The sequence below is a fragment of the Vigna unguiculata genome, chromosome 3, assembly GCF_004118075.2.
Source record: "Vigna unguiculata cultivar IT97K-499-35 chromosome 3, ASM411807v1, whole genome shotgun sequence".
Lineage (NCBI taxonomy): Eukaryota > Viridiplantae > Streptophyta > Magnoliopsida > Fabales > Fabaceae > Vigna > Vigna unguiculata.
The window spans coordinates 62,899,762-62,919,503 of NC_040281.1; the positions used below are offsets into that span (position 1 = coordinate 62,899,762).

Consider the following 19,742-nt stretch of genomic DNA (forward strand, 5'->3'; position numbering starts at 1 on the left):
TAAGCTTAATTATTATTTTTCTAATTTCTCACACCTGTATTAAAAAAACAAAATATTAGTTGAATCTATGATTTAAACTACTTATCGGCAAATCGTGCACTATAGATATCTTATCGAAATCTACGTACCATTCTATATATTAAATAAAAGCGAAACAATAGAATTTATACCTATATATAAAAAAAAAATCTTTTTTGTGTATATTTTGATTTTTAATAGCAACAGCTGAATTTATTTTTTTTAATTGTCATGAGTTTAATTGTTTGTTTTTTTCTGTTTCTTCATCATATTTGTTGTATGTACACTAATATACTTCTTACTATTATTTTCAATTTTTTTGTTTTCGAACTTAAAATACAGACATAAAGGTATGATAATCACACCTGTGTCTCAGCTAGTATTATATAAAAAAAATATTCACAAACATTTATCTTAATATGGGTTAGACTTATATTTAATTAGTATTATATATAAATCTCCACAGACATGTTAGATGCACATAAAATATCTTAACGTGATATTTTCTATTAAAATCACTGTACTGCAAAATTAATGTTTCAACATTTTTTTTTTGTAAGTACAAAATTTGTCTAATGACGTCCTATATATTATTACGTATCAGGCAAAAAGAAGAATAGGATGAAGACAGAAACAAAGTAATTTTTCTGTCGACCCTTTGAAACTCTCATTCTTCAACTCTAAATGATGTAATACTCATTTGACAAATAGCATAAGACCAACAATTCATAGATTCTACCACGAAAAATGCATTGATATGCTACCATTACCACAATAGTCATTCTAGATGTAAATGTTTGTTAAATCAGAACTACACTAAATGATGACTTAAGTCCGTATTTATTTAAGTATTCATCTAGTTGAAATTTACATTTAAAAAAAAAAATTCTTAGATCAATAATTTTGTGACTTTATTTTTAGTAAATATCACGTAAAGTCACATGACAATTATTTTCAATTCGTTCACATATGATTGTCGATTGACCATTGTGTAAGATGTGACGAAGGATGAAGAACACACTTTTAACTTGATTTAACTGATCGCATGATAAACAAGGAGAATCTTTCAACTCAATCGTATGAATAACATAAAATAACAAGTTCCTCTAATAACATATCTCTTATATTTCATATCTTTCATATCTTCACAATCCCTATAAATTTTCGACATTCATAATATTTGATATTATAATTATATGACCCATAATATTTCATATTATAATATAACTCATAAATTTTATAAGTTCACATTTTAATAAAGTTCATATCAAACTCTCAAAATCAAAATATGTATTAAATGTTTACCGTAGAGCACTCTATATTAATATAATCTTTTAGGCAATATAGCATGAACAAGTAGAAAAGAAGACCATAATGCTTTATTCTAACATCAACATTTTCAAGACTTCACAAGGTTTTATTCTTCAATTTAATTATAAAAACGACAGACTAATTCAACATAAAATTTTAAACATTTAACCTTAAATAATCCAACATGACATACATTTATTTAATACATATATCTATATATTTACTCTAAAACAAATTCAAGAATATTAGTGTCATCAACGTATCATCCTGAAGTTATCTTACTTTCTTTAGCCGACAAAAAATTTTATTAAGTGGGATAGGACTAGGATATCACTTTAGAAATTGTTATTCAGAAGTGTGAAATATACTCAAACTTAGATGGAACATATAATAGAAAGAAAAGTAAAAGAAAAAAAAAATGAGCAAAGCAACTTAAAATCTGGTTATAAGGTTTAAAATTTAAGAGTAAAAGAAATTTACTGTTAAGTACTTGTGAAATTTAAATTATTGACAGTCCTTCAAATTTAGTGTTTATGAATTATTATTATTTTTTTAATTTTAAGAAATTAAACAAAGTTAACATAATTGTACTAATTTTCAGAAACTAAAAAAACAATAAACCTTTAAAATAAACCCTACCTAAACAAAACAATTGTACCAAATTATTTATTATTTGCGTAAAATGTTTATTTTATTGTTGTATTATGTTATGAAAATACATGTAACTAATTATTTTATAGAATATTTTGGACGTATAAATTATATTTTAGATCGATAATAAATATTCATATTGTGATATTGGGATAATTTTAACATTGAAAGGAAATTTAAAATTAAAGATGAAGAAATAAAAACATAAGATTTATAAAGAACTCCCAAAAATTTAAAACACAAAAAGCTTTATCAAAAGAATGTATTTGTTCAAATGTAAATACTACTTGTTTTTGGTTCTTATTTATAAATCTCAAATAAGAAGTAATGTTTCCTATTTTTAAAAGACTCAATCTATAATGTTTTCCGTATTAATTATTTTTGGACTAAAACATCCTTAATTAAGATGGAGAAAAATTGCAATGAAAAGGAATTAAAAAGAAATAGAAGGTACTAAAATTAAAATTAGTTTTTAAAATACAGACTTAACTATATTTAGTTTTATCAAGGAAATAAAACGTTTTTTCTGAATTTTGATGAGTTAGTTTATAGTAATAAAATCTTAATCCAACCATATATTTGATATCTTTAGTAGAAAATATCAATGATATTGATAGCCATAACTTTTTAGATTTCTAACTCTAATTTTTTTAAAGTTTTATATTCCTTCGCGGAGAATTTTTGACCACTGAAAGTGCACTAGTGAAGTTGATATCAACGACACATTCTCAGTGCCGTGCAGGGAGACATAAAAAATTTATGAATATTTAAATATGATTCCATATTTGTGTGTAGAGAGTGTTTAAAACAGAATCAACGAAATTCAAAAACTAAAAACCAAATAAAAAATCACAAAACCTTTTCTTATTTTATTTTGATTATACTTTAAGATAACAACACATCAATTATAATAACTCCTTTTAATGTCCAACTACCACACAAAACTCATAATAAGTTAACCGCCTATGTAAATTCAATATTTTTTTTTATATTTTATATTTGAATATTTTTATTTTTTTAATATTTATATTTATTATTATTTTTATACGAGAATGTTTAACTCTACTAAAGTGTTCAATAACACAAATCATTCATTTATACAGACAATAAAAAAATTATCTTCTTCATACTCTTATTTTTAATTTTTGTTTTACTTCAAAAAAATTATTTGTTTTGCTAAAACAAAATTTATCATCTCTCAATAATTAGATTAATTTAATATTTGAAAAAATTTTCTTAAAAAATATATTTTTCATTTTATTAATTATATATATTTGTTTTCTTTTATACGATTTCATTAAATAATGTATCGAATAATTTATAAAATACACATTTAATTATTTTTACTTTTTTTTATATATTCTTACTTGTTCTTTATTTTTATCATGTAAAATGTTGTTTTAATATTTTTATATAATTATGCTTATTTTATAACATTATTATAAGTGTAATTATATTACTATAATTATATAAAATAAATTCCTTTATTATAATATAATAATTTTTTATTGTCATAAATCTTATTTATTGTCATTTATCATATTAGTAAAAATTATATTAGAAATTTTAATTAATATTAGTTTTATATTTGTTCTAAAATTTAAAAAATAGAAGTAAAGAGATATTTAAAATATTTCTATTTTTGTATAACCTTTTAAACATATTTTTAAATTTTATCAAATCTGATTCATTATTATTTACAAATTTAATAAACATGTTAGTTCTCATAACATTTTATTTGGTACTCTAATTTTGAACATATACATTGTAATTTTTCTAAATATTCTATAATGAAGAAATGAGAATATTATAACATTATATTTTATTTGAACTTTTTTTATTATATTATAAAATTTAATTAATTAATATTAAAATGGTAAGAAAATGAATATGAATTTGAGTATAAATTTATGTCCATTACTTGATATTAATGAGAATGAGACAAAATTTATATATCCGTAAATTTGTTGAGTTTGGATATAAAGATGATAATACTCTTTTTTTTAAATGAATATGTGATAGTTAAACTCGTCTTGTCCTATTACCTTATTAATTCTAATTGAGTGAGATAAATGAAAAATAATATGGAAGATAATATACATTAAAGATAAAAATTATTAATACTCAACTAAATAATATAAATAACATTGTTGAGATCTATACTCACATGGTTGTGAAATATTTAAAGTTAATGACAAATATCAGTGAGTGAGTTTAAACTTAAATTTGTGGAACAATTAATTATTATACGAATTATGAGAATGTGTGCTAAGATATTTTGTTAAATATTATATAAAATTATTCATATATATATATATATATTAATATATAAAATTTAATATTATATGTTTAATTAAATTATTGATTCACCTTTAAAATTTTTAAGATTATATTTATATAAGAGTGTTCTCTATTTTCTTTTGAATATATTTATTTATTTGTAGGCAGAAAGTAAACACGATCGCGTCAAAAAAGACAAAAAAATAAAAAAGCAAAAGCTTGAATGGTAATCAATGGAGGAATTGTTTTTGCAGCAACTATAAAGGTTGCTTTAGCACCATTCCTTTAGGACACCACTACGTTTTTCTAAATCCACCCTCATTTTCATCTCTTACTTTATTTTTTTAATAATTTTTTTGGTATTTTTCTTTTTATTTGTTTAAGTGTGACTCCTCTCACCTAATCCTCTACATAAGATTGGTGTATCCACCAACCTTACTTAACTCACTTTTGTGCTTAATCATGGAGAATCAAAGTTAATTGAAATAGAAATTAACCCTAAATTATGGTCAAATCCTATGACTTTAATCTCCCCCATCCAATCGCAAGACTTTGAAATATTTTTCCAACGAAGTCTCTAATTCAAGTTTCTATTTAAAAGAGGAAATTGAATGCATAGAAAATCAGTTATTTAAGGAATTGTGTGATATTAGATATAAATATATAATACAATAAGAGAACTCGTCTATCTTATTGTGATTAATAGATAAACTATGTTTTTTTTATCTTATTTTGTTAGTGTGTATTTTTTTTTTTATGTGGGAAGAAACTGAACTGAAAAGCGTGAGGTAAATTATATTTTTTATTAAAATAAACAATGAAAATTATGATGCAAGTTATATTTAATATTTTTACATTTTTCAAAATATTAGAAATAAAAATATAAGAAGATATGTTTTTTTATTTTACGTTGAAAGAGATAAATGATAACAAAAGATAAAATATAAATATACCGGGAAAAAAACGATAATTTTAGATATTTGAGAGAGAAATCTTTTTAATTAGCTGCGTGAATATAACGTAAAATTTGAAACAAAATATTGAAAAAGTGAGGAAAACACTAAAGAGAAGATACCCACTTTCGAAACTACCTATTTTGTTATCATTATAATTTATAATTATTTTTGGATTAATATAAAAGAGAGTAATTTGCGTTGAATTTTGTTTGATTTTGAATTCGAACTTTTGTTGAATACTTAATCCAATCCTCGTATAGACATAAATTATCAAAGTAACCTTATGAATTAGTAGCTGCATAAAAGAAATATTATAGATTAAAGAAAAGAAATTCCTATTTTAAAACTTCTTTTCAAGTTTTGGGTTAAATTTTATTTGTAACTTTTCAAATGTAACTAATTAACATGAAATCATGAAGGAGATCAAAGATAAACATTGATTTGTGAATAAAAAAAGAAGAAGAATGTGTGATTTACGAAAATAAAAGAGAGAAAGGTTTAGCAATAAATAGGGGAATCTGAATGAAGAAAGAGAATATTGTATTATTAGTATACCTGCAATGCAATAATCTCTCCGTCCAATTCAAAGCAAAATTTTGTTCTCATAAACTCAATCATCATTCACTTCATGTCTTTCTATAAATAAACTGCGTCTCTCTCCGCCAAATCTGACTCAATCAGATTGAAAACTTGTTTCCTCTGTTTACCGGTTTCTCTCTCTTCATCTCTCTCTCTCTCTCTCTCTAGTCTTCAATGTCGGCTCTCTTCTCCATTGTCCCCTTCTCCATCTCTCCGAGGTCCCTTTCCCTCTCTCTGCAAACGCACAGATCCTAAACCCTAATTTCTCTATCGGCTTTTCTCCGATTTTCAGAAACCCTAATTTCATTAGCCGTTGCAGGTTGCATCCCTAAAACGGAGGAGACTATTTGCGGCAATGGAGGAACCGAGTAAACTGAGGCGTGCCCTGATTGATTCCTCGGCCGGAGCAATTTCCGGAGGAATATCACGGACTGTTACATCGCCCCTCGATGTTATTAAGATTAGATTCCAGGTATGTTCGTGTCTGTGTTATATTTTTGGTTGGGTTTTTTTTTTTTTTTAATTTGTTGTGTTATTCACGCTCAAATTCAAAATAACAGGTTCAACTGGAACCCACATCTTCATGGGCTTTACTACGTAAGGATTTGGCTGCAGCTGCGTCTGCACCATCAAAATATACTGGCATGTTTCAAGCAACCAAAGATATTCTAAGAGAAGAAGGCGTCAAGGTAGAGGAAACAATAAATAAACCCCGTGATTTTTGTTACCCTTTTATGTTTGTCATTCTGTGTGTTTTTTCTTGCGGCTAAAAGCATTTTTTTTTTACCCCTTTTTCAGGGATTTTGGCGGGGAAATGTCCCGGCATTGCTAATGGTTATGCCATATACAGCTATACAATTTACAGTTTTACATAAGTTGAAGACTTTTGTCTCTGGCTCTTCAAAGACAGGTATTCTATTTTGTAATTCACGGTCTCCATGTGTTGTCTTCATTAAAACCAATGAGAAATCATTTTTTGGGAGTTTTATCAAATTCATTGCGGTATTTTTGTACTCTATCAAGGCTAGCTAAAGCCTATTGTCATACACTCTGCTGCACTGTTCAGAAATATAGTTATAATTATTATATACTAAAATATGTTCTTTATTTTTTATTTATAGTATTTTATTTTTTCATTGATTGCTTTATCTTTTTGTGTGCAGAGAATCACATTCATTTGAGCCCTTATCTTTCATATGTCAGTGGAGCATTAGCTGGGTGTGCAGCTACAGTAGGTTCATATCCTTTTGATCTTCTCCGTACCATATTAGCATCTCAGGGGGAACCAAAGGTATAAGCATTATTAGTTTTAAGTTCGCTAAACAGATTAAAACTAAATTTATGTAATGTTAATTAGTGTTCTGTAGAGTGAAGCAAATTATTGGTCTGCTTTTTAAACACATTCATTTGGTTCTTAAACTTTAGGCTTTTATCTTCTCCGTAATGAATATGAGCCTACACTTCATTCTCTGGGCTTGAATGTTTATAAACTTTGACATCACTTTTTTGTTTTGTTTGTTCATTTTGCTTGTTGCAAGCAAGAGGATGCTTCTTTTTCAAATTAGCTCTATCAACAGTATTGTTAGTTTTGAGTTGTGTCCACTTCAAAGTTATGCTATTCTTCTAAAATGCACTATTGTTCAAATGCCTAGGGAGACACCAACCTTTATGCTCTCCACATTGGAGAGAAATCAAATCTGATATTCCTCAAGATATTGTAGTTTGTAATTTCAAAGTATTTAATTATCTGTTATCGTGGCTAGTGTGAGAAATCTACGGACTTTCATTTATTGTTTTCTTTTTCACACTTGTTAACTAATGTCAAACAGAGGAAGGAACTCAAATAAATGTCAAGTGGAAGAAACTCAAATTAAATGACAAGAGCTACTTTTTAAGGGATATATTTACTTCCAAGAGTAAATTTAGTCTTATGGTTGTAATGGGTAATTCATCTTATGGGGTTGGATTAAAGGAAAGAGGATTAACTCTTTTATATTTACTTTTGTAGTAATTTGATCCCTTCTCATATTGGTTATTCATATATTTTTAAGGATAATCATAGAGATGAATGCCTTTCAAACTATAACATCTGTTCTCTTCTATTGATTATACCGAATCATTGACAGCTGCAGACCATAAGTCACAATAGAACCTTGTTATAATACACTATGGGACTATAGTGAATACCTTGAACCTTATTAAGTTCGACTTCAGCTTGGTTGTGAAATGGACTCAAGTATCAATCCATGGTATACTAGTATTGTATGTTTCCCGTTTAAGGATTGCTACAGCTGAGTGTGAACACTGTGGTGTTCCTTTTTGAGTACTTGTGGCAGATATGAGATCTTCATTAATGATTTCATTAACTCTAAATGCTTATGCTTTCTATGCTGTTTTGTTTTGCTTTGTGTGGAAATAAAGATCTTGCTTTGGTCCATTTTGAAGTTTTTTTTATTTGTAACAATTATTTGTCAATATACTGCTATAGGTATATCCAACCATGAGATCAGCATTCATTGATATTGTTCGTACACGTGGATTCCAAGGCTTGTATTCTGGACTGTCCCCTACTCTAGTGGAGATTATACCTTATGCAGGCCTACAATTTGGCACGTATGATACATTTAAGCGTTGGGCCATGGTACAATTCCAGTCCTTTTATTTAAAGCGCATCTGTATTTCTTGACATGATTATGATCTGCATTCTTTGGATGTTCTACTTTGTTTATTGTGACACTCTAATGTGGTGATATGGTAGATTCCCATGGACACTGCATGATTCGGTCTTCCATGCTATTTAATATTATTCCTTCGTATTGTAGCCTTCTTGGTGGAATGCGATGCTCTGATTCAGTTGTGAGGATTGGTTTATGTGGATAATTTTTTCAGTTTCAGTTTTATTATACATTGTCTTATATCCTTGTTTTATCTGTTGCCATGCTTTTCAGTGTGGAATACCTTATGAATTACTATTGCCATTTTGTTGGATGAATTATTTGCGCTATTAATGCTGCTACACTATTTTCAATGTTGTCCAAAAGCGAATCTGTTTTCAATTTTAAAGAGGAAGTAGTGGTGTGCACAACTCATATCTGTGGTTAGCAATTTTTATTATATTGCAGATTAAAGTTGATGAATTATTAGCAAAAGAGAAAATCAACTTTGAAATTATGTCACTATTGATTTATTTCCGCTTGTACTTAAAGAGGGAGTTGGATTGCTTCACACAGCTGATGAATGTTTAGTTTACTTTACTTTTGTACCGTAGTGTTTGGTCCTGTTAACATATAATGTATTGCATGTGTGAAATTGTAGGCTTGGAATCATAGAGTTTCCAACACTGCTGTAGAAGACAATATCTCTAGCTTTCAGCTTTTCCTTTGTGGGTTAGCAGCTGGAACATGTGCCAAACTTGTCTGTCATCCACTTGATGTCGTCAAGAAAAGATTTCAGGTAAACCTCTACACCTAGTAAAGATCAGTACAGGGATTGGAAGTTCTATTTCAGAACTTAGAGTTGTAGATGTCATGGCCTTTCAACCCTAAAAATTGTAAATTGGTGATTATTTTTGGCATGGATACATGATTTTTTGGTGTCATCTGAGAGAAGGAGAGGGTGTTTAATGGATGTTCATTCTGTCATTGTCATTTATAATAATGGATGTTCATTCTGTCATTGTGTTATTCTGTCATTGTCATTTATAATAATGGATGTTCATTCTTTGTTGGTGCAGATTGAAGGGCTTCAAAGACATCCAAGATATGGAGCTCGAGTTGAGCATCGTGCATACAGGAACATGTTCGATGCCATGCAACGGATATTGCGATTAGAGGGTTGGGCTGGTTTGTACAAGGGGATAATCCCATCTACTATTAAAGCTGCACCTGCTGGTGCTGTTACATTTGTTGCTTATGAGTTGACATCAGATTGGCTAGAGTCCGTTTTTAGTTGATTTTTCCCCACTTTTTCTCCAGTTATTAATCATATTCTTTTTCAATATACAAATTGATCCCTCGTAGTGTAGGAAGAAAGTGAGGGATTTGCTAATTCATTTTAATGATAGTTGTAGATGATAAGGTTGAACTTCCTTAAGATGGAAAAGATTCGTTCTTGATGTCTACGTCTGATATTGAATTCAAAATGTATATTTCCAAGATGGTGTAAAGCCTGTCTAGAATCCAATGGTGTCTGGATTCAACTTAAATTTGGTCTTTTAGCCAAATTCGGTGAGAGTGAACATCTTTTTGTGCTCGAGTTTGAGACTATGTTGTGTCGATTTTTTTTATAATTCTCTTCTCTTTGACAAAAGTAGTCTATCCTCAAATTTGTCAATTTTTGTAGGCTAATACTGTTGCAGTCCTCAGGATTCTTATTATTGATATTCATTTGAAAAAAATGGGTCCCTCTAACTTGGATAATTTATCAAATGTTTGATGTCCAGGATTCGTGTGTTTTTGTATTATTGGTTTGTTTAACTTGGTAAGTGGTCAAACAATGGGGGGTTATATTTTAACATACACTTATTTTTCATTCTCAATTTGACAAAATGGATAACTGATTTCTCAACATAGATGTAATGAATAATGAAATATTCTCGTTCTTGTACGGAAAAAGGAACGAGAAGACAAAGACAACTGAATAATATATATTTATATAAATATTCTTTAGTTTTTTAAAATTATAATTTAAAAAGATTGTTTTTACTTACTAATAATAACAGTAATAATATAATAATATTAAAATCAATAATATTAATAATAATAAGAAGACTAACAATAATAATATTAAAACTAGTAATAATAATACTAAAATTAATAAAAATAATTATATTTTATTTATATTAGTTTTAATCATAGAATTAATCTAATAGTTATTAAAACATTATTTTATATTTATTATATCATTAAATCGTTTACAAACTTTTATAAATTTTACTTTTATCTCGTTTTTAGCTTAAAACAAATAACTTCATTTTTTTTTCACATTTCCTTAAATTCATTGACTTATTTCTTCTACATTTCTTTAAATTCACTGACTATTTTTTTGTTTTCTTAAATTCATCTTTGGAGAGAAGCACACCTCGAAGGATCGATTTTGGACTAGACGAAGGTATGAAATATTAAGATAATGTATTATGGTAAGAATAACATGGTTAAGTATAATTGTTTAGAAGTTAACTTTTAATTTGAATTTTATTTTAAAAATTATGAAAATTGTTAAAAATAGTAAATTTAACTAAATTTAATAAGTTTCTTTCTTTTTTTCATGTAACTATTTTCTATATTAAAAAATAAATTAAATAATAATTGTAATTAATATATTAAAACATATTTAAAGAATTAATATTTTATTATTTTTGTCACAATGATTAAAATTATAAACTATAAGATAAATTAAAAAATAGGAAATATGTTACCGTATAAACTAATTTTAATAAAGTTATATAATTTTTTGGTTTATAGTTTCTTTTTTCAAAAGAAATTATGGGTTTTGTAAAATTAATGATTCCTAGTTTTTTCTCCTAAAATATATTTGAATAAAAATATTTTTACTATATACGAATATTATATCTATATATATATATATATATATATTCATTTTTTTGGTGTTAACATTTTTTTTAATTTTATTTTTTTATATGATTTTATTTTAAATTAAAATAATTATTATATTAATTTTATTCTTTAAGTAATTTTTTCTTTATATTTAACCACTTTTTTTATTTGATTTTTTTAATTTTAAATATTTTTAAATTACCTACAAAACAAAAAAAAAATTACAGTAAAATTATAAAAATTATTTATACTTACAATAAAATTATAAAAACTATCTTTTATTATCATAATTTATAGAAGATTTCTCTTGTCGATGTTTATATATTGTTTTTCAATTTTGACCTTTAAATAAAAGTTTTTTAAACTAAAAAATTTTTTTTATTAATTTTTACTCTTTAACTAACTATTTGTTTTACTAATTTGACGTTTTAGTTTACCTCTTTTAAATGTATTTATTTTTTTATTATAAAATTAACTACAAAATAAATAAAATTATTAATAATAAATTATTAAAATTATTTATATTAATAATAAAATTATTAAAATTATTTTTTATTATCTTAAAAAGGAACACATGTTCTCACTGATATTTATAAAAAGTAATGAATTTATCATATTTATCAAAGCTAATCTAATTTCTTTTAATATAAGAAATACATTATTGTGATCGAATTAGATAAGTAACTAAATAATATTATTGTGATATAAATTAACAAAATAAGTTTAACTGACTTTGAGTTTTCTACTAGAAAAAAAAATGATTCTTCCACTTTGTTCTCCCACGTGGAGGTAACACATCACACATGTTCACATGTTAGAATGTTATAGGATTTATAGGATTTCAGACTATTTGATTTGAGTAGATGACACTAAAATTGAGTGCAGTTTTAGCCTTTCTTTTTTTTTTTTTTCTCAAAATTTAATTCTCTCTTATCTATTTTCCTCTGACATCTGTTATTTTCATTGTTTTAATTTGTCAGTACCAGCAACAATTAATTATACATGAAACATGCTTAGATCAATTTGATCAGATCATTTATTATAAATTGTTTCTAACATTTATTTTTATTTAATAAGACCAATAATTAAAAAAACGTATTATAACTTTGATGAAACGTTCTCATAGAACTCATTTCAATTTCTGTCCATTTTTTAACATTTAATCTCACTCGAATTACAGACACTATAATCTTAGGTTAAACTAAAGTCTATTAGCACGTGTCATATGAAGATCATATTAACAAGAAACACACTCTCACACTAACATTGTAACAACTACAAACCTTGCCATTTCATGATTATATAAGTATTTTGTGTTCATTTAACCTTTTTGGAAACACTTAGTAATTAAAATGGTTCATAAACAAAAACGCTTTAGAAATTGAACACAAGGTTTTCTATCAATTAAATATTTGTCAGAGTTGGTCAATGATAGGGATAGAATTTTTTTTAGATATATGAATTATAAAAATTAAATTATAAATACAAATTAGCATTGGAGAATATATTAATACTAGAAATAAAAATATGATGAAAGTGTATATGACTTCATTATTGGAAGATCCTTATTGACACATTGCAGAGAATTGAAGTACTCAAAAATATAAAACCATTTGCTGGAATTTAATAAAGAAACCGACAACATCATCAGATTGGGACGTAATTTATGTCCGAAACTGATAGTTAGTTGGGGTTGGGAAGTTGGAATTACAAAATGTTGAAAACCAAATCAACACATTATTATAAAAATGAATTTTAAATTTTCTTTCACCAGCAATGCTAACATAATATTAACATAATATTGATATTTAAAATAGAGGAAATTGTTTTTAAACATGCTATTTTTCAATTCAAAGGAATTTTAGAAAAAAAAATTACATTTGTCTTTTACACACACTATATTTATTAAAAAGCTACAATTATTTAGAAGTCAACTTTTAAAATATTTATAAATTTTCTTTTAAATAATACCTTTTTAAAATGCTAAAGTTTAATTTGGGTGTGTACGATTATGTATGAGTCATTAAACAACCAGATTAGCTAATCATATTTTGTTTTCACTTATATGCAAATAAATTTAACAATAGGATTAAAACATGCATTTTTATAAGGTGTTGTGATTATATTCCTCTTTCTGTATAATAAAACAAAGCCTAACAAGAAAAACTAGTAGTTAAATCATTTATGTATTATACTTGTTGGAAACGGAAGCTTAGGTTTTGCAAGACGTAAAACAAAAGTGGACAAAGTCACTTTCAAATGTCAATTGCAGAGAAGAGAATTGACAGAATGAAAAATTGTTAAGAAAAAACATTTTTCCAAATATTGGGAACGAAGAGAACTGAACAAACAATACATTCAAGTAAAGATAAAATAAAAAAATAGAGACTTCACATCAAAGATGAGTTAAGATATATGTACTCAATCTTAACCCTAAAGTTTGATTAAATCACATTTTTAGACCTAAGCTCGATTATTTATGGGTCCACTGTGAAACTTGAATGGGACAAATCAAGGTTAGCCTAAATAGAAAGTCCAAAAAATAAGATAATGACAAACTTGGGTATCATTAGTTAAATAAAATAATTCACTTGAATTTTAAAATCTACACAGCTAAGTAAATTTGAACAGAAAAATATATCACTACAAAGCAAATTTGGTCGACTTGAAGATATGTCCTCATCTAACAGTAAGTTAAGATTTGAAAATTTGGTGAAAAACTCTTTTTGTTTGAGGAGAAAAGTGAAGCCATAAACACCTATACTTTACATACAGAGACAATGGCTTTATGATTCACAACTTGGGAGGTAACTAACCACGCTTGGTCTAAGCGAAGTAGTAAATTATTAGAAACAACCACCTAATATAACAACGATGAAATCACATCATATATGCATGTATAAAGGAAGGACATACCCATTCAATAGGGAAAAGGCCTATGGTAACTGCTGCTCCATTTACTTTTCTTCTGTCATCTGACAGAATCTGATGAGGTTTAACATTAAAAAGAAAAAAACTGTTGTCACAATGTGCATTGACTTGCTGTGTATTCTGTTCATAACCAGGGGCAGCAAGGGTTGACTGAAACCATGTCTGACATTGAAGACTGGTACTGCAACTATGAAATGAGAAAAGCATAAAAGTTCAATTCCAGGGACTAAACATCTCTCAGATTCTGTTGATTGCAAAGCTGAGAAGAACAGAGGGGTTTCTCTATGTAGTTTATAGTGCATTCTATTGGAAAGACCTGAAAGTTTTATGAAAAACCTTCCTTGGAGGTTAATATCTAACATCCATTATGTGCAAAACCACTTCAATCAGTGAAAATGCTGCTATCTTGTTCATATCATGCGCCATCTAACAATTTTGGATCCTGGTAATCAAACTTCCACTGCTTGGATTCAAAGAAGTGACATTCACATCCTGAGTCTAGAGTTGAGTTTGAACACTCAGTTTCCTTTATCCTTCATTAAACTTGGAGCCTGTGTATATTACAGTCACTGCCAGGGCTACCATTAATGACGATATCTGTTTTTTCTTCTTTTTCAAGACCAGTACCAGCATTACTAGAGCCTCCCACTTTGCGAGATACGGAAGATCTTGTTATTGAGCCGTCTTGAAGATAATCTCTACTTTTTCGCTTCTCCTTTCTGTCTAGATATCCAAAAGCAAAAGCTTCAAGCACTTTCGTTGTTGGTGGCCTGTTTCTGGTGCTCTGCCTCCGGGTGTGCATGTCAGGCTGTTGTTCAGGTTGATCGCTAAGTTTGGAGTTTGTTCCAACACTGAGATCATTTGATTCCTTAGCTATCTCATTTTGCTGAATCTCGGTCACTACATTCACAAAAGGTTCATCAACTTCAACTTCTGGTGAAACAGGCAAGTTAAGGTCAATCATAGTCCGTGGCTGGGGTTTACTACATTGATCCATAGCGCCTGAAGAACTAGTGTCAGGAACAGCTTCTTCATTGATGATTGAGCTTAGATTTGACAGAGAATCTGCTAGTCTTTTGTTTTTCTGGGTTGGAAAACCTGCTAATGACTGCTTCTCCTGGGGTGGGATATCCCATGAAACTCTCTCACTAAATTTTGACTTCTGAAGACTGGCTTCCTCTTGTTCTACTCTAGTAGCCACAAAGAAGTTTGCAGATACATTTGCACTAGATTTTGAATTTTCTGTATCCAAACAAAACCCGGGTTCCTTTTCTTTTCCTCTAGGAACCACAAAGAAATTGGCAGTGTTGCTATTTTTCTTTGCGCGGCTACAAGCATTTAATCGCCTCCTTCTTTTTGTAACAGGGACTAGATCATTTTTATTATCCGATACCATTCTCTGGAGTGATGAGCAATTCAAACCATCCCTTTTGAGTGTGTTGCACAAGAATTCTTCTGGCTTCTGGCCCTTGGAGGCAGCAGATAGGCCACTAGAAGCCATGACACTCCTTGGCAGCTCCACTTTGGAAGGGACATTGTTTTCAAAACCATTCAAAAGTGAAGAGACACCCTTACCAATATTAGATTTACTGGCTTTAGTAATGCCATTCTTCCTCCTATCAAAGCAGGTGGTCTTGGCAGACTCGGATTCATTTGTGTGCTCCTCAGAAATATTCTTATCATCATCAGAGTCATTTTCAAAAGTACAAGTTTTTAAAACTCAAAGGGCAAGCTTCTCAGTTCTCTCACATTCTTCATCATTTCACTAGCCAGACTTGTGTCCACAACAGTAAATTTCATGACATCTGTGCTGCGGTTTGGAGTTTTTACCTTGAGATAGCAGTGGCGTGGTTGATCCGGGGAATTTTCACGATCCAGTTTTGTATCTTGTGCCCAACCAGTTCCCTCTTTGCTAGTGCAATCATTATCTGCAATTGTCCCAAGCTCAATTAGCTCAGGGTCAGAAGCAACTTTACACAAGACATCACTAACAGAGTCAAAATAGTGATTTCCCTTCACCAGTTTCCTCGAAAATTTTTTAACTCCAGGGACAAGGAAGACCAGAGAATGCTTAAAAGCAACGGCATAGTTATGACTATCTGGCTGCTCTGAGTGCCAACCTCTGGCAAGTAAACGAGGCCAAATAGCTTCCCAGAATAGATCACTTGTTCGAGCTTTGCTTAATCTGAAATCACCTGTTAGAAAGCTTATTATTTCCGGAGGTGTAAGCATTGAACATGCCTTGCCAACTGGTATTTCTTGGCGAACAGTTACTGCTTGAGTAGGCTTCATGGAATCCATAGCGAGTCCCGTAAGATCTTCTTTTCCCTTACCAACTCCTACTCCTTCAACAAGAGCTTTGAGCCCAACTAAGGCCTTTAAAGTCAAAACATAGTCTTCTAGAAGCATTTTTCCCTCTGCAAACGCCTTGGAAACCTACCAAGTAATTGAATTAATATATTCATCACACATTCCTTAAGATACATAGAAGGTACATTAATTAATAGGCAGTAGAAATGCTAAGATAACTGTTTTGTTCTGCATAAGTAATGAGGTCCGTGATGCAAAAGACTTCTAAAGCTACGATAAAAGGTAATGCATTCTTATGTTGAAATTGAAATGAAAATAATTGTCACACAGAACTTTTCTATTATAATGTACAAAAAAAAAAATGCTCTTGATCAAGAATTAATTGAGTACCTCGAGTAACTTATTGTAGCATTCCTCTGATACCATTGGTAGTAATCGAGACAAAAGCTCTTGTTGCCTTGGTCCTGTGAAAATTTTTTGGCCATAAATGAATTTTCTACTTCTCGTTTTTCTGCATCCAGACCATCTTTGATATTTGTCAGATTTATAAAATTTTCCATAATAGAATGACAGTATATCTCCCATGTTCTTATTACCAATAAATCTTTTCACCTGAACAAGGTTCTTCCCAAATATATACAAGCCAAGGATGAAACTGGCCTCTTCAATTTCATTCCAGGTGTCACTCGCAGACCCAGGAACTAAAGAATGACCTTTATTACTATGCTTCTCGAGCATCTCAATCTCTGTTTCTTGTTGCATATTGGAATCTCCCGATTCTCCCAATGTCATTTCACTGACCAATGTACTGTCCACTGGCCCAAGTTTAGCCTTTACTATATCACCCCCCCGATCATTAGAGGTCTCTTTTATACAATTTTGTTTTGAAGATTCATTTTTATTGGTAACTCCATCTGACTTGGAGGCTTTTTCCTGCCGATTATGCCTACTGTTCTCAAGTTCATCCTTAATCCAAATTATTGGGATCGGTAATCCAACTCGAAACTTATGGAGAGCACTTGCAGAGTTATCTACCTCGTTTGGATTCCTTAGATAGCAGTGATAGTCAGATTTTGAAATTAAACAAGGAAGTTGAACCTGGTACTGCTGACCCACCCGAGGAAATATTTCCGGCTCACCAAAAACATCATAAACACCAGAATATTCGGGAGAGAGTGATTGCCCATGTGCTTGCTCCTCATTACAATTCATGTCATTAACTTGTACTGCATCCACCTGTTCATAAATTTGAACATATTTAAAAAAAGATTAAAAGATGAACATGAAAACACATAGGACGCGTATCAGGTGAGAGGAACTAATTTTGAGGATTCAATCTCACATGGATGGTCAAGATTATTTTATCTAATCTGATGTGTTTCTTGTTGCTAGGGAAGTGAACAGTAGAGCAAGAGCTGAATGTAATAAGGGTGAGTGTCCTTGCCCTTCTCTTTCTATATACATCACTCACACTATAAAACACAGATTTAATGTTGTCTACCGGATAATGTTTCTGTAATGAACCTACAACACACACATAATAGCAAGAAAAAACACAGTCGGTATCTTCATTTCCTCCAGCTGTGTGCAAGATTGATAGTTTGATTTGATTATTTCCTGATAAAATGCTAGTGACCATAATGACGAGATTTAATGGTAATGAGAATTTTCCACTTAACCATCGACGAGGAGTCACAGCTAGAGTCAAACCAGAGAAGCATTTTGCAAGTCAATTTAAATTATAGACATCCAACGATTTCATCGGTGAAATTTGCTAGCCATGTTCGAGTGCGGCTGAGCAAACCGTCTCAGAATCAGTGAGATAATAACATTGAGTTGAGATTTATATTTATATGGAAGTCATAACCCCTACACCCAATTATCATCAAAAAGTCACAATTGATTAGAAAAATGGAGAAATTTAAATAAATAAGAAAAAAAAATGAAAAAGAAAAATATAATGACGAATATAATTATTATTTAATTTCCCGAAAAAATAAAAATAAAAACTTGCAGGTAAAAAAAAAATCCCAAATTAAACAGGAACCTTTAGCAACAGAACATGGAAGTTGAACAAAATTCCTATACCAACCAAATGAACTTCCCGTAAGAAAGCTTGGCATAAAAAAATCGTGACAAAGAGTTGACATACGTGTTAATATGAAGAGGTGGGTAACAAAAAAGCGAGAGGAGCACCGAGAACAAATCCACAAACCAGATCCATTCCCTGAACAATATATATGAAAAGAGAAGGAAGGCGAAGACTCCGCAGAAATGCATGAAAATCCCCAGTAAGCACATTTCTCTCGAATGCAAAAAACCAGCACAATCTCCGCGAAACCAACAACATTCCAGAACGAAAAAAGAACACCAACACGAGACGAAACACACACATAGACACAGCCACAGATATGTAACATTAAACAAAAGGAAGAGAAAAATAAAAGCAGAAAGAAAGAGACAAGCGCGCACACAGAAACACAGACAAGTTTCCCAGTGAGAATTCCAATATGATCCAAGAAAATCAGTTATTTTACAAGATAACACACCTGCAAGTACATTAAAACCGTACAAGCAGCACAGCACGAGAGAGAGAATGAGATAAAAGAGAGAACAGAAAATAAAAGAGAGAGAGAAGAAGATTCGCAGTGTTATTACCTCCATGGAAGGAGAAGAGGAAGAAGCAGCAGGCAGCGAGACCCACATGAAGAAGCGAAGCTGGGAAAATGGATCGTGATTGTTACACAGCGATTGGCGAAGTAACAGATTGGAAATAAAGAAAACGTGAACAAGACATAGTTGTTGATGAAGAAAATAATAATAACAGCATAACTATTTCTCTCTCTCTCTTTCTCACTCCGTACATATATATATATTACATACAAAGATGTGTATATGAAGAGAGAAAGAGTGGTACCTGCGTCAAGGAGCAAGAGCTTTCATGGCCACTACGAAGGTTAAATTCGAGAAAGAGAGAGAGAAGAAGAAAATCTGCACGAGAGAAAAATAAAAGTGAAAAAAATGAAAACTAAACCCAAGTCGTTCTCTTCTTCGGTCCCTTGGCTCTTGCTGATATATAGGGAAAAAAGATATATCAGAAATTCTTATTATTATTTATTATTAACATAATAATTTTATTTATTTATTTATT

The 19,742-nt window shown here is 29.6% G+C and overlaps 2 protein-coding genes across 4 annotated transcripts; one reads left to right on the forward strand and one right to left on the reverse strand.

Annotated features, from left to right (window-relative positions):
- The first annotated feature begins 5,750 nt into the window (after positions 1-5,750).
- On the forward strand, positions 5,751-10,049 carry LOC114178812 (mitochondrial thiamine diphosphate carrier 2-like). 2 transcript variants are annotated; one of them, XM_028064913.1, is made up of 8 exons: positions 5,751-6,013; positions 6,115-6,267; positions 6,356-6,484; positions 6,594-6,705; positions 6,959-7,086; positions 8,284-8,436; positions 9,111-9,248; positions 9,529-10,049. In XM_028064913.1, exons 2-8 carry the CDS (start codon positions 6,151-6,153, stop codon positions 9,745-9,747), a joined length of 996 nt encoding a protein of 331 aa, XP_027920714.1. In that variant the 5' UTR covers positions 5,751-6,013; positions 6,115-6,150; the 3' UTR covers positions 9,748-10,049. The 2 variants fall into 2 exon arrangements, with proteins under 2 accessions (XP_027920714.1, XP_027920715.1); XM_028064914.1 differs by having other exon boundaries at positions 5,765-6,267.
- A 4,238-nt stretch (positions 10,050-14,287) lies between these two features.
- On the reverse strand, positions 14,288-19,630 carry LOC114178705. 2 transcript variants are annotated; one of them, XM_028064759.1, is made up of 4 exons: positions 19,509-19,630; positions 19,250-19,309; positions 16,982-17,827; positions 14,288-16,717 (listed from the first exon to the last, which is right to left on the reverse strand). In XM_028064759.1, exons 2-4 carry the CDS (start codon positions 19,295-19,297, stop codon positions 15,995-15,997), a joined length of 1,617 nt encoding a protein of 538 aa, XP_027920560.1. In that variant the 5' UTR covers positions 19,298-19,309; positions 19,509-19,630; the 3' UTR covers positions 14,288-15,994. The 2 variants fall into 2 exon arrangements, with proteins under 2 accessions (XP_027920560.1, XP_027920561.1); XM_028064760.1 differs by lacking the exon at positions 19,250-19,309 and having other exon boundaries at positions 19,509-19,624.
- Positions 19,631-19,742: the final 112 nt, after the last annotated feature.

Excerpts from the sequence above, each read along its gene's own strand:
- LOC114178812 (XM_028064913.1), top strand. The coding sequence starts at position 6,151 with ATGGAGGAACCGAGTAAACTGAGGCGTGCCCTGATTGATTCCTCGGCC. Across the intron at positions 6,485-6,593 it reads TAAGAGAAGAAGGCGTCAAG|GGATTTTGGCGGGGAAATGT; the intron begins GTAGAGGAAACA and ends CCCCTTTTTCAG. Across the intron at positions 9,249-9,528 it reads TCGTCAAGAAAAGATTTCAG|ATTGAAGGGCTTCAAAGACA; the intron begins GTAAACCTCTAC and ends TTGTTGGTGCAG.
- LOC114178705 (XM_028064759.1), bottom strand. The coding sequence starts at position 19,297 with ATGTGGGTCTCGCTGCCTGCTGCTTCTTCCTCTTCTCCTTCCATGGAG. Across the intron at positions 17,828-19,249 it reads CCTCTTCTCCTTCCATGGAG|GTGGATGCAGTACAAGTTAA; the intron begins GTAATAACACTG and ends ATTTATGAACAG. Across the intron at positions 16,718-16,981 it reads GCTACAATAAGTTACTCGAG|GTTTCCAAGGCGTTTGCAGA; the intron begins GTACTCAATTAA and ends ATTACTTGGTAG.